Genomic DNA, 15,311 nt, shown 5'->3' with positions numbered 1-15,311 from the left:
ATTAACCCGAGATGAGTAAGAGCTTGAAAATATGACTCTTCTCTGGTCACACAAGTGAGATATGACTCTTTTTTTATGTTAATTTGCATATGTATCAAATCTTTTTTTTTTTAAGCAAATAAAAGCACACATAGCTATGGGGACTGGGTATTGCGGATGTGCTAGCGGCCATCTAGCAACCCATGTCCTCAGCTCTCTACACTAAATTCAGGTGACAGGTTCCCTTTAAAGGGTCTGGCCTACTAAGGTCTTGCTGTGAAGTGCCCCGAGCCCTCTTTTTATATGCATGCGATATCATTTCAATATTTAATAGGTTTATTCTTTCCCAGGAACCTATGAAATCCAGGGCACCGCAGCTACATTTGGAATATCGGTTCTACAAGCAGTTGGGGTCTGTTGGTAAGTCTTTTTTTTCCCAGTTCATATAATACGTCTTTCCTGGCACAAAAGCCTTGAACATAAAACTAGATTTCAGGTGAAGAGTGAGGCTGGTCAGATTGGCCTGGCAAATGATAAAGCTGTATATTGTATGACAGTCCTGACAGAGGCGGTGCGCGCTACTGTGCAGTTCCCACGAGTATGGTCTCTATGGTATCTGTGTTCTATGCGTCTCTATGGATACTACTTACTGTCAAGGCTTCTGGAAGAACTGGCAAATTGCTGCATGTTACAGATTTCTGTTCAGCCGAATGTACGATGCATCTTTAATTCTGCTGATAGTACTAATCTGATGGAAGTTTATCGCACAGTACTTTTATTCAGAACACTGTATCCCTATGCTTTGAATTGTAAGGAGAGGCTGTTTGATTTTTGGTATATTTTATCCTATCATACCTGTCCTATCTGTTCGTCTGATTCAACAATTTGCGGATATGCTAAGTAAGCATCTAACGGATAATCAGTTTGCCTCTAGGGAACCTGTCCCCATGAAATACAGTGCAATCTGCAGGCTGCCTGGTATAGAGCAGGAGGAGCTGAGCAGATTGTATAGTTTTTTTTTTTTGTTTTGGTCAGGGGGGAATTCACGATAACGTTTAATTTATACATTTAAACCTCTGCTCTTTCTATACATAAGACCACCCCCATGTACAGCCATCAGTGACTGACAGTTATGTCTGTATACACACTTGCACAGAGAATGCTATCAATCACTGATAACACCTGAGCAGACTGGTATGTCGTTTTGTGGGAAAAGGTTCAGTAGAATTTGTAGTCCTTTACTGCTACTTGTTCTTTTCTTAGGAGTCCAGTGGGTGACCTTACCCATTGAGCGACCGTCATCACCGCTGTCATAGAGCGAAGACTGTCAATCACTGAGTAGGACCACCCACTGGACTCCTAATCCCAGAATGCTTAGAGGTTTACATGATATACTGGATCTTCTCTCATAAGCCTGTGTATCCATCTGCTCTGCGCCTCCTCTTCTCCTGCAGTATAGACAGCGTTTTCAACGCGATTAGTTTTTTTTTAAATGTACCGTCTTAAAGGGGTTGGTCAGCCATTAATATTGATGACCCATCATCGGGATAGGTCGCCAATATCTGAACTGCAGGGGGCACCCCCGCTGGTCGGCTATGAGACATCAAGTTTCAGTCTGGTTCATGAGAATTTGCTGTACAGGAAAAAGTCAGTGGGAAAGATTACTCCTTCATTTTGATGTTTTAAAAAAATCTTCATCTGGTTAGCTGCAGTCAAGGAACAATCCTTATAACTGAATTAATAGGTATTCCCTACTAATCAACACTTCAAAGTAAGCGTTGACGTCGCTCGCCGGTCATAAGCGGTGACGTCGCTCGCCGGTCATAAGCGGTGACGTCGCTCGCCGGTCATAAGCGGTGACGTCGCTCGCCGGTCATAAGCGGTGACGTCGCTGCACCCATATTATGTTTTATGTAGGCTGCATTGTGAATAAAGTGTATTCATCATGAGGCAAACCCTACAATGGTTTACTGGAAAGTGCGCCTTTTGCCAGCTGACTGGTTAATGTATGCTGCAGTGCGTTGTCTGGTACAAGCCATGCTATTTTCTAAACTGTAATGATAGTTTCTGTAACGTTTTAAGCTCTTTGTATAAGTAGAGCTGAACATGTGGCTGTGGTTCAATGGAAATTGATGACTTGGCTACATCATGCCGTCTTACAAATCTGTCTTGGACGACACGCGGAATGATGAAGTCTATGGTGGACCAAACGTCTTAATGTGCACGTTTCTGAAAAGGAATAAAGTTCCTTGTGTTAGTGTTGCAGTTAATTGGATGAGCGTGAAACCTTTAAAAAAAAAAAGTTAATTAAAAAAGTTATTTCCATACAAAAATAAAGAAATTGTTTAACTGCTTCAGGACCATCACTTTTTTGTTTTTACATTCACACAGCCGTACGAGGGATTGTTTTTTGTGGGACAGTACTTTCTTATGGCACCATTTAACATCGCGAACGATGTAATGGGAAGCTGGAATGAAAATCCAAATGGGGTGGAAAAAAACACAATTCTGCCATGGTTTTATGGATTTCATTTTTACGTTGTTTCCTATGCAGTGAAAGTGACCTTTTACTTTATACTAAGTCTCGTTATATCTCCCCCCCATAAGTTTCTTGCTATTATTATTATTATTTTTATTTTTTTTACTTGTGTTTTCTCGGTGTGCATTTTTTTTTATATATATTTCTTTTAATGCGTCTTCGTAAAGTGTTTTTTTTTTTTAAACTGAAGGAAAAGCAGCATAAACTAAAAAGCATGGTTTTGACGTATATTGTCTATCTCACTATTTGCTTTGCGCTAACTTCTTGCTACAGTGTTTATCCAAAGGCAAAACATCAGGAAAAATGTCCCCTAAAAATTCGGCAATTTTTCTAAAAATGTAAATGAATCTCTCATGTTGCCCCAGGGACTGGGTCTGACCACCCTGCAAATAGATGGGATTGGGGAGAGAGCCAACACGTGGAGTCCACAATCCATTCATCCATTGCAGAATTTCTGCTCACTGTTGCGGGTAGGTTTACATGGAGCTGAGCTGTTGCATGGATTGTGGATTTTGAGCGCTCCCTCTCTCCTTAGGGCGTTAGACTGTGCTTTTCAGGCGCTACTTCTAATAAGTACACCCTTACACTAGGTGTTAAAAAAATCCAGCAACCTGTTCTGGCATAAGTGATGGTTGTTGGCCGGGCAAAAACCTCTACCTGCAAAAGTATTTTTTCCGTCCGAAAGCATCTGGATCCCTGGTTTGTAGTCAGTGGGGATCTGGCTGTTCCTGGCATTATCCAGCTATGCCAGATATTCATAACGCTACTGTGAACTTACCCTTAGGTACATCAACAAAATATTGCAAGGCAAATCCACTTTACTATCAAGACGACAGAAAGTCAATAGCACTAAAAATATCTTTCCAGGAAGGAGCCGGCTAGGATATAGGAAATATTATATATTCCACCCACCCTCCATTACTCCGTAGATGTGGTTGACCGCCTCCTGGAATGGACGTAAATGGTGAAGAGCTTCTCCAGGAGGCCTCTAAGATTTCTGGTCAAGTGGTTATAGACAATCTACGTTTTGTCACCCTTCAATTTCATAATGTTTTCGTTCACCTTTAACTTGGCATATCCTTAGCTTCCTTCTTGTGTAAATATAATGCTAGGACTACAGTGAACAATGGGTTGACTGGCTTGTTGTGTTTTTTATTTTTTATTTTACTAAAGTGTCTGAACCCTGGTAAAACAATGCCATCGATATCTGAGATGAGAGTGAGACGGCCCCTTTAATGGAAAAATACCGGTTTTCATTTAATCGCCAGCAGTTATGGTCCCTTTACACGGGACGATGTACAAACAGATTGTCGGGAAGGACCGCTAACGGAGGATACCGGCGCATTCACATGCAGTGATTTTTTTCCCCCACAGTATGGGGAGGAGTGATCGCTAACCTCATCACTCTTCCCCATACTGTCTCGTTGTTTCCCCCTTTAGGTTGTATTTACACAGCATGATCTGCCGCTGGGGAAAAAGGATTTTTTTTTGTGCTGCACAAACGTGTGTTTCGGTAGTGCATTTACACCGCCAGATCGTCGCTAACAACTGTTACTGTGAACGCTCGTTAGCGATGCTCTGTTCCATTCTTGGCCCCTTAGTTTGACTTGCTATAAATACCAGTCAGAAATAAAAAATTTGCTCTATTCGCCTTTAAATTTATTAACCTTTTGGGACGTTTCTTCTTTCTCATGCTACCCTGTAAGGTCTGCTGCTTGTGGTCTCTACTGTCCTTACTGATTGTTTCCTTTGAGGGTCTCGGAAGATCTGTCTCTCATCGAGCATTTCCTGTTTACGGTCTCCTCTCCATGTTGTAGTAGCCTGCTTACATCTGGGGGCACGTAACTGTAGCTGAATGATTGGCATGCCTTTCTGCTGCACGGTTTTTTTTTTTGGGCACATTTCTTTTTCTTTTGTTCAGCGTTCTCTATTTTGTCCGAAATGATGTATGTGTTTTTTTTTTTTTTTTTTTTTTTTAAAACCTGTTAGGCTACTTTCACACTAGCGTTAATATTTTCCGGTATTGAGATCCGTCACAGGGGCTCAATACCCGAAACAAAATGTAACTGAATGGAATGCTCCTAAATGCATTCCGTTCCGTTCTCATACCGGAGAGCATGCTGCTGTTTGCTTTCCATCCTGGGATGTGGAGCAAGACAGACCCACAAGGCAAGTCAATGGGGACGGATCCGTTTTCTCTAACACAATAGAAAACTGTTCCGTCCCCCATTGACTTTCAGTGCTGTACATGATGGATCCGTCTTGGCGATGTTAAAGATAATACAACCAGATCCATTCATAGCGGATGCAGATGGTTGTATTATCAGTAACTAAAGCGCTTTTGATGAACCCTGCCGGATCCAGCAAAAACGCTAGCGTGAAAGTCGCCTTATTAAGCTGCAGTTTTTTTTGCAGAATATATAGATGGATATGGACGTATCTATCAAATCCAGATGACGGCGATACCCAAATTTTTTATTATTATTTACCACTTTTTCATGGCATATTTCTCTGCCCGTGTGGTAATTGGAGTTGAGAGTCAGAAAGAAAAAAAAAATTCTCATATTCACCTCACTGATTCCCCAAACTCTTCCTGTGTCCCCTACCTTTCTGTACCTCCTGGTCACTCTCATCACAGATATTATGACAAATCAGCCAATCAGTGCACAGAACGAGCAGCGACGCTTCTCAGGGCGATCTGCACCCGTCACTTGCACCAGCAGCTTGCGGATTACGGATCCACAAAGTATATAGGATCCGTACTCCACATTCTTCAGGGGCAGAGCAGAGCCGATGCAAGCAGCAGCCTTCTGTACTCTGCGTGAAGGACCCTTTAAGCCAGTGATGGCTAGCCTCTGGCACTCCAGCTGTGGTGAACCTACGACTCCCAGCATGCTCCACAGAAATGGATGGAGTTCTGAGAATGGCCAAGCAAGTGTGCATCTTGGGAGTTGTAGTTTTACCACAGCTGGAGGTTAGCCATCACAGCTTTAAGCCATTCTGACATTTTCAAAGGCGGCTTTACTGGCCGGATTACCCCTTTAATGGCCTAGGCTGCAGCTATTTGCTGTTGACCCTTTAAGAAAAGGATATTTGCATCTTTGTTGTCAAAGGGCTCATGCACACGACCATATGCCCTCCGAGACATATGGTCCGGGAGCGCACAGCATCATGGGTTACTCTGATACTTTGCGCATCGGGCTGCGTGCGGGGCTAATGCGCACAGCATCATAGTACCCGATGTATGCCGCTCCAGGACATATGGCCCGCTCGGAGGGCATACGGTTGTGTGCATGAGCCCAAAAGATGATGAAACAAAATCTCCGGGTCCATACCAAAAGAGGAACATTGAGCCCCCATGCCCCAGGGGAACCAACACGCTCAGGCTTCTGCTGAACGTTACGGTGGCTTTATTTTGCCACCAGCACTTTAGGTATGTTTTTCCACATATTTCAGTAACCTTATCCTTGCGCTTTTATCTCTGACACTGTTGGAGAAGGGGTTACCCAGTTCCAAGCAGCTAGTCATATGATATGTCCAGCACTATCCAAAAGGTTTACATGATGCCCTCATGTGAATTGCTTCCCTGGTGCCCGCTGTTCTCCTCATAGTGGGGTGGAGTTTGGTTCTAATTAGTCATGTTATGATATGGAATAATGAGGCATTTTTAAGTGGCATTAATCTATTGCAGGGATGCTCAACCTGCGGCCCTCCAGCTGTTGCAAAACTACAACTCCCAGCATGCCTGGACAACCTACAGCTTTCAGGGTATGCTGGGAGTTGTAGTTTTGCAACAGCTGGAGGGCCGCAAGTTGAGCATCCCTGATCTATTGTATTCCCTACTATTAATAAATATTCATAGATAATTAAGGAAGGTTTTTTTACTCGTATTTATTGGAGGCGACTGTATTACCGTATAGAAGTGAATTTCCCCGGTCTCCACATTCACATGATTTGTGTGGCAGATTCCGCGTGTCCTATTTCTTCTGCATATAATCTAAGGAAATTGGCAAGGAAATGATTTGTAAGGCAGAAAGGTGCACACGGATTACTGGAGCTGGCTTTCATTGTGTCAGCCGGAGCTTCACAAGGACATCTGTATTGTGGGATGTGGTATATTGTCGGAGTATTGTTACTGTTTCCTCTACATATAGCACAGCTGCAGCCAGTAGTATGTTCATGTGGGAGCCACCGATCCATCTTACTGGGATTGCATTAGCGTGATCTCTCTCAGAAAGCCTCACACCTGAATCCAAGCAAGTTTTGTCCAATAGGAAAAGACACATTTAAAGTGTTACTCCTATCTGGACATTAAAGGGGTTGTCTCACTTCAGCAAGTGGCATTTATTATGGAAAGTTAACACAATGCACTTCCTAATATATTGTGATTGTCCATATTGCCTCATTTGCGGGCTTCATTCAGTTTTCCATCACATTATAGGCTTCTCGTTTCCATAGTTACGACCACCCTGCAATCAACCAGTGGTGGTCGTGTTTGCCCACTATAGGAAAAAGTGACTGCCTATGTGAGCTCCCATGGTCCTAGTCACCAGAAAGATCAGCACTTTTTTTTTCCGCATAGTGTGCAAGCACGACCACTGCTGCTGGATTACAGGGTGGTCGCAACCATGGAAACGAGCAGTGCACAGTATGATGGAAAAATGAATCAAGCCAGCAAAGGAAGCATATAAAATAATGATACATTAGTGCCTATTAACTGTTTACATGATAACTGCCATTTGCTGAAGTGAGACAACCCCTTTAAGACCTATCCACCTCTGGGAGCTGTCTTAAATGAGTTCTGACTTGTGACCACACATGTGGGACTTCTTAAAATACTATCACTGCCGAAAGGAAAATTGAAATATAAAACACTTAATCTTAATTAATTATCACTTAAAGAGGACCTTTCATCTGGCCAAAAATTGTGAACTAAGTGTTGTGATCTATACAGTGGCGCCCAGAGATCTCACTGCACTTACTATTATCCCCGCTCCGTTCTCCTGCTATGCCCTCTGGTATGTTCGGTCACTTGGTTATAGTAGGAGGACACTGCCCTTGTTCTCCTGGGCGTCTCCTTCTCCCAGGCTGTAGCGCTGGCCAATCGCAACACAGAGCTCACAGCCTGGGAGGTTTTTTCTCTCCCAGGCTGTGAGCTCTGCTCTGCGATTGGCCAGCGCTGCAGCCTAGGAGAAGGAGACGCCCAGGAGAACAAGGGCAGTCTCCTCCTACTAGAACCAAGTCCCCTAAGTCTCCACCTACCATAACTAAGTAACCGAACATACCGGAGGGCATAGCGGGAGAACAGACCGGTGCCCAGGGATAATAGTAAGTGCAGTGAGATCCCTGGGCGCCGCTGTACAGATCATGACACTTAGTTCACATTTTTTTGCCAGATGAAAGGTCCTCTTTAAAACAAAGTAACGAACAGGAAGAATTGCCCCTCAATCAGGAAAATATGTAAAAATACTAGTGGCAACTGGGGTGTCGCTGGGGGTATTCATTGTCATCGGGGTGTATAATAACTAACACAATCCCACCGAACATACCCTCCGTAATTTTCAGACCAGCCCCTATTGTCACAAACAACTTCTCACAATTGACTGTGCTCTGTAAAATGTAGCAAACTGTGAAGTACTTAAGATTACCAGTATACTGTAGCGCTCATTAACTGGTATCTGCACAGTTGCTACTATGTGATATCAAATCAGCTGTGGGTGCTGCTGGAGTGGAAGGCACAAGCATAGGGTGTGAACTAATTAAATGTAATCCGCAAGTGGCCTAGTAGTAACCCACTAGCGATATCGGTCTCATCACACCTATGTCCTTATCATGTATTCATAAACTCCAGTAGCAACTGGTTTAATGTTGCGCCTTCTTTTACAGTCTAAAACTATCTAGCATATAAGATGCATATAAACATGTGAAGATAGAAGACTGCACTACACAAGGATAGTCCAATTCTTACTTTATTGCTCCATAACGGAATAAAAACAAATTGGGCGGTAGGGGTACAGGACCCCACACAGTCACCATGAGGCGACGGCCGTTTCGAGGTAAATCACGCTTCCTCGGGCTGTGTACATGTCATCTCTATCACGCGCTCACTCTACACATTTTGCCAGTTTGGCTCATCAAGAGCTATCTCAATGTAAGGTGCAGACAAACAAACATATAGCAAGCCGACAACCTTGTGTAGTGAGGTGGTCTGCATTGCCGCTAGGGTGGCCATAACACGGCTGCCGATCTCCACTAGTTATAAGGAGGAGGCTCCTCACCTCAATCGGATCCAGCCTCCAAGCCAGCCAGTAGGTGGGCCGGGGGTGCGGCATTACAGTCACTCCCTCCCGCCTACCTGACAGGCTTCTTTTCAGGGGCGATCGCGCTAGGAGTGTAAACACACTCTGAATATACAGCGACTACAAGGCGGTTTGTTAGAAAGAAAGGAAGGACGATTGGAAAGGCAGGCATAGGTTTAGAAATAGACGGTATCCGCAACCCGTATTGGCCAGAGCTTACCAACATTCTCTAGCGGTTAATCGGAACTCCTTGCTAGAACCCAAGAAGAATATGTCAGGAGATGGGCAAATGTGCATCGTTGCAACTTATGATGATGCGTATGAGACTAGGGTTGGGCGATATCAAAAATGTCCCCACGATAACAATGTTAAGAAATTTATCACGATAACGATGTATATCGCGATAAATACTCATTTAAAAGTAAAAACGCTTGGCCACAAGGAGACATTATACTGTATGGGGGAAGCCACAAGGAGACGTTATACTGTATGGGGCACTGTATGGGGGCAGCCACAAGGAGACGTTATACTGTATGGGGGCAGCCACAAGGAGACGTTATACTGTATGGGGGCAGCCACAAGGAGACGTTATACTGTATGGGGGCAGCCACAAGGAGACGTTATACTGTATGGGGGCAGCCACAAGGAGACGTTATACTGTATGGGGGCAGCCACAAGGAGACGTTATACTGTATGGGGGCAGCCACAAGGAGACGTTATACTGTATGGGGGCAGCCACAAGGAGACGTTGCACTGTATGGGGGCAGCCACAAGTAGATGTTATACTGTATGGGGGCAGCCACAAGGAGATGTTATACTGTATGGGGGCAGCCACAAGGAGACGTTATACTGTATGGGGGCAGCCACAAGGAGACGTTATACTGTATGGGGGCAGCCAGGACTATTATGGGGGCAGCCACAAGGAGACGTTATACTGTATGGGGGCAGCCACAAGGAGACGTTATACTGTATGGGGGCAGCCACAAGGAGACGTTATACTGTATGGGGGCAGCCACAAGGAGATGTTGCACTGTATGGGGGCAGCCACAAGGAGATGTTATACTGTATGGGGGCAGCCACAAGGAGACGTTATACTGTATGGGTCAGCCATATCCTATTATTGTCCGCATTACGGACAAGGATAGTCCTGTTCTATAAAGGGGCAGCTGTTCCGTTCCGCAAAATACGGAATGCATACCGATGTCATCCGTATTTTTTGCGGATCTGTTTTTGTGGACCTTTAAAATGCATACGGTCATGTGCAAGAGGCCTTAGGTGAAGTAATCAAGTCCACCTGCTAAAGGAGTTCCTTTCTTCCATCTCAGAACAGAAGACTTAAGGAGCAAAAACCCACCCAGATCATACACCACAAGTCAGCATTTCACTATATTTAGTACTGTGCTTAACTACATGAAAGGCCAGAGTTCAGCGACAGAATTATGTTGCCGAACTGGTTTGTTGTTTTGTAATTGTTCTACGCAAGAGAAAACTGACGTGCTTGAGCAGAAAACCGCTCGGCAACAACGCTTTTTTATTGGGTTGCAGTAAATATTTTTAAGTCTATTACAAATCACCGCGGCTGAAGTAGTGTTTCTCAGTGGCTTGATGTGTGGTATTTGAAAGGATTCTGTAGAAGAAACTTCAGAATGTAGGGCGTTCACTCTGTGAATTGGCACAGTACACTGGTTGTTATTTCTGGGTTTAAAGTGCAAGCAAAACTAAGAAACCTGTAATATGCTATTATAAAAATGCCTCTTTTTCTACTTATCAGGCTCCTCTCTATCCGGCACCGATCATTGATTCTTTTAGCTGATAGAGAAGCTGCAGTTTCTAAGGAGTGTTCTGTTTCCCTCCCATGCTGGATTCGCAGCTACACTTTTCAGTACTGCTGTACTATGTTCACTTATATGCTGCTTCTGAGGGTGTGCTACAGAGAGATAGGAGAGCAGAGCCTCCTAGTGTCTGTGTGCTTTGTATGGCCGACATAGCAGGTAGTTTCCACAAACTAGCTCAGGGACAACCAAGAAGTACAGCTGGAGGCTGCAGACGGGGGAAACAGGTGAAAATGCCAGATTCAAATAATTTAATGGCCAGAAATAGTGCTACACCTCTTGTATACCTCCATAACCTCTCCTGAAAATCCATTAGAAATGAGAGGTACTCATTAAAGGGGTTTTCCAGCCGTTAATATTGACCACCTATTGTTAGGATAGGTCATCAATATCTGATCCGCTGGGGTCCGACACCCCTGCTGATCAGTTGTTTTGAATAGGAGGTATCCTGACGATAGGTCATCAATATTAACGGCTGGACAGCTCCTTTATCCATTCCTTAAAGGAGTTATGCAGGTTGTTTAAACTGATCTATCCTCTGATCATCAGCATCTGATCGGGTGGGGGTCCGACACCCAGGACCCCCGCTGATCAGCTGTTTGAGAAGGCAGCGGCGCCAGCAGTAATGCCGGGGCCTTCTTCCTGTTTACCACAGGCCCAGTAATGTCACGAGTAGTATCAACTGGCCTGGGCGGAGCTAAGCTCTGTTCACTTGAATGGAGCTTAGCCGTGCCCAGGCCATTGATACTAGTCGTGACGTCACTGGACCTGTGGTAAATGGTGATAAGGCTGCGGCGCTCCTGGAGCGCCGCTGCCTTCTCAAACAGCTGATCAATAGCGGTCCTGGGTGTCAGACCCCCGCCAATCAGATGCTGATTTATCCAGAGGATAGATCATCAGTTTAAACAAACTGCAGAACCACTTTAAGGCCTCATGCACACAGCCGTTGTTTTGGTCCAAAACGGCGGCCTCTGATGCGGACCCATTCACTTCAACGGGGCCGCAAAATATGCAGACAGCACTCCGTGTGCTGTCTGTATACGGTGCTACGTTCCGTGGCCCCGCAAAAAAAAAAAATATAACCTGTCCTATCCTTGTCAATGCTTTGTGGACAAGAATAGGCATTTATATTGAAGGCTGTCCGTGCTGTTCCGTGTTTTGCGGATCTGCGATTTGCGGGCTGCAAAACGCACCACGGTTGTGTGCATGAGGCCTAAAGGAGTTTTTCAGTTTTATTGAAGAAAAAAAGGGCTTCTGTCAGCAGAAATGTAATACAAATATTTTGTTTCTGTGTCTGTTCCGTGTGGATAGGAGGCAGACCCATTCATTTTAATGGGTCCGCAAAAAATGTGCTGTCCGCATCAGTATGTCCGTTCCGTAGCCCAGCAAAAGAAATATACCGTAACATGTCCTATTCCTGTCTGTTTTAGGCATTGTTACAATGGATCCGCAAAAAAAAAAAAAAAAAAGATGGCATCCTTTTTTTGCAGACCCGCAAAACCCATACGGTCGTGTGCATGTAGCCCTAACCTGGCTTATTTTAACGATTGTGCTAATGTCCTCTGAATAGCCTAGTCTAGTTTTAATACACGCCCCCATTACTGCAGAAAAATTAGCCTCTAGGAGCAGGGGAAGCGTTGGTCCTGCTCCTCGGGGCTCTGTTGTCCCACCTCTGTTCATGACCTCCTAGACTTGATTGACAGGCAAGACAGCGTTCACTTGCCGTTTAGTATTCGGCTCCGTACACATAACTACAAAAAAGTTATAATGGTCAGAATATGAAAAGCAAATTTATTTTTTATTTTTTTTATATATTTTTTTCAGTAGTAAAACACAGCAAAATCTATACATTTGTTGTATCTCAGTAATATTTCTGGCCTGTAGAATGAAAGTAACAGGTCAGTTTTACCGTATATGGAACAACTTAAAAACAAAACACAGTGAGGGGTTGTATCTGGCAAGGCAGGTATTTTCCTCCCAGCATGTGCGGCTGGGCTGGATTCCAGCCAGGTGAGGTCAAATACCGGACCAGAGTTTAAGTGCCGGTCCGGGTTTTGGCAGCACCTGGCTGTCCTTAAATAGTCAGCTGGGCTCAGCAGAGATGTGTCTGTTTTTGGGATCTGAGGCTTTGTGCCGTGCTGGCCGCACGCTGGGGAAACAGGCCCCCTAAAGCCTGCTGTGGACTACTGGAGGCAGAACTGCCAGCAAGGTGACTTGTGTTATATGAACTTTCCATTGTATGTGGATTAACACCAAGACTGCAAAGTTGCGTGCTGTTTTGTGCAATTGCCTCAAGTGTGAATAAACACTGACGTTTTGAGTTAAGAACTTGTATTTTGCCTCTGTACTGCGCCCGCTTACCCTATTTACCAGAGCGAAACCCCACACTACTGATAAAAATAAATCCTACTCGCCCTCTCCCCACCACCCAGTACTGGCCGTCTGGCTCTATTCAGTGATGTTCCATTACCAGCCTGTAAACCTTTGGATGGATGGGGTCACGTGCGTACCTACAGCCTATGGCCTCAGTGGTGATATGGCACCGCCGGAGGACATGTGATAGTCCACACCGGCACTCATGACCCTGACAAACCAGAATGGAGCTTCGGGAGATTAGTTTTTGTTTTGTTCAATAGGTACAACATCCTGTTAGGGGACAGTTTATGTCCAGAAGGCTGAACCCCTTTGAGACTGGAGAATGGAGTGGTAGTGAGGTGCAGTTGTCACATGCCTTGCCAGCCGTGCTCCAAGGTCATCCTGTTACTTGTCATCTTTCCACAAGTGGAGATTGACAGGGTTTCTCTCCATCCATAGCTCCATTTGTAACCTTTGTGTAATGTTGGCAGTGCATGTAACCGATCTCCTCCTTCCTGCTGCCAAGCATTTCAGACATGGTTAACTAAATGGGAGTGTTGTTTCCACATTTTGACTTGCTTCAATTACATGCCTTACATGTGGTGTCTCAATAACATATGCCATAGCTGAAGCATTTCAGCTATTTGGCCCATTGCCACCTCTATACCAAACTACCTTTTTCTCCTACATTTTTGTGAGCTAGTTCCCCTTGTTTATGTGTTTTAGCTCCAAGAAGCAGACTTTCTTATTGCTCCAGTCCCGTGAAAGAACAGCAGCGGTGCCATCCTCAAGTACAAGAAGAATACAAACTCCAGTTTACGCGGTGCAATAGAATTCATTTAATTTGCAATGCGGCATATCCTATACGTGACGTTTCGGCCACAATCACAGGAACGCCTGCTGGTCTGTGTACCGCCACATACCAGCAGGCGTTCCTGCAATTTCCATATATGCCCGCCATCCGAGCAGTCTTTCTAGCGGCACCAGTCTGATGAAGGCCGGATTGTGGCCGAAACGTCACGTATATGATATGCCGAATTGCAAATTAAATTAATTCTATTGCACCGCGTAAACTGGAGTTTGTATTCTTCTTGACGGAACGGGGTGGACACATAAGAGTGCCACAAAGTTTTTTTTCTTCAATATTAGTAAGTACAACTAATGTATCTTTGGATCTATCAATGTAGATGAGAAAGTTAGAACCCAAACAACTAGACACTAGAAGATGAAATGAACCTTATGTAAGCGGGGGCTATTGCAAAATGTTCAGAGAGTCGACCTTACTGTCTTTTGCCATTGTGAGGACATCACGTTTTATGCTTTTGTTTGATGTATACATTACAAAAAAAGATACAAAAATGCAGCACACCACGTTGTTGTATCCTGCACAGTCCAGGTAAAAAAAAAAAAAAAAAAAAAGTGTGTATAGTTGTGGAGATATATAGATATATATATAATTTTTTTTTTTTTTTTACAATGGAACGCTATGGTGAACGGAAGCCACTGTATGTCATCAGTCTGAGGCATATGTTTAACATATGTTTTTTGTGTATGTTAAACAAATGGGGAAGAACGTGATGTGAACCCACTCTAAGGTACAGACACGCACAAAAACAGGGCTGTACTTAAATGGGTCAGAACCAGACGGGCTATGCTAGTGAGTCAGAGACTATCACTGGCACTGATGAATTGCCAGGAAGGGGTTTAAATCCCTGAACGGACCAGGCAAGAGTCGGTATCCCACTATGTAAATGGTTAGGAATCAACAGATTTCTCACAGGATGACCACCTATAAATGTAACTTTTTATTATACTGCTATTAAACTGAAAAGTCTTCTATTGTTAGAGATACTTTCAACGCAACAAAACCAACCACCCTAAAGACGGAATGGCCGCCCTAAGGGCAATCCCCTTTCAGGAACCTCCTATAATTGCATAGGCAGGCCCTGGCCGGTAAGAGGCCACCCCCCAAATAATGGCAGTACGGGCATACACAGTGTGTTTAACAAACCTGGCCCTAATATCGCTTGTGGCGCTGATAGTCACCATGGGTGTTGTGTGCTGTGATTCAGTATCGCCTGTGCAGTGCACTCGGTAACAACTGTTTGTCACCAGATAGATAGCGATACTGGATCTTAAATACTTACTGCAACGATAGGTCGTTACCTATCCTTGTAGGAGGTACGTGCCGCAGTATCCCAGACAGGTGTGTTTGGGACATTTGGCACATCCCCTTAAATTCTTAGCTTGTTGCATGATTACTTCATAGGAATTTCATAAAGTCAGTCTAAGGCCACTGGGATGTTC

The 15,311-nt window shown here is 44.3% G+C and overlaps 1 protein-coding gene across 4 annotated transcripts in view; it reads left to right on the top strand.

Moving 5' to 3' along the window:
* Positions 1 to 15,311, top strand: part of CSNK1G3 (casein kinase 1 gamma 3) — a 112,885-nt gene that overhangs the window by 50,684 nt on the left and 46,890 nt on the right. For all 4 annotated transcript variants that reach the window (XM_044275876.1, XM_044275877.1, XM_044275878.1 and 1 more), the window contains one exon: positions 330 to 399. In XM_044275876.1, coding sequence (XP_044131811.1) covers positions 330 to 399 — 70 coding nt within the window. The remainder of the gene's footprint in view (positions 1 to 329; positions 400 to 15,311) is intronic.

The sequence above is a fragment of the Bufo gargarizans genome, chromosome 1 (assembly GCF_014858855.1).
Source record: "Bufo gargarizans isolate SCDJY-AF-19 chromosome 1, ASM1485885v1, whole genome shotgun sequence".
NCBI classification, from domain to species: Eukaryota; Metazoa; Chordata; class Amphibia; order Anura; family Bufonidae; genus Bufo; species Bufo gargarizans.
Note: the sequence above shows the minus strand (reverse complement) of the source record. Positions and strands in the feature narration are given on the sequence as shown.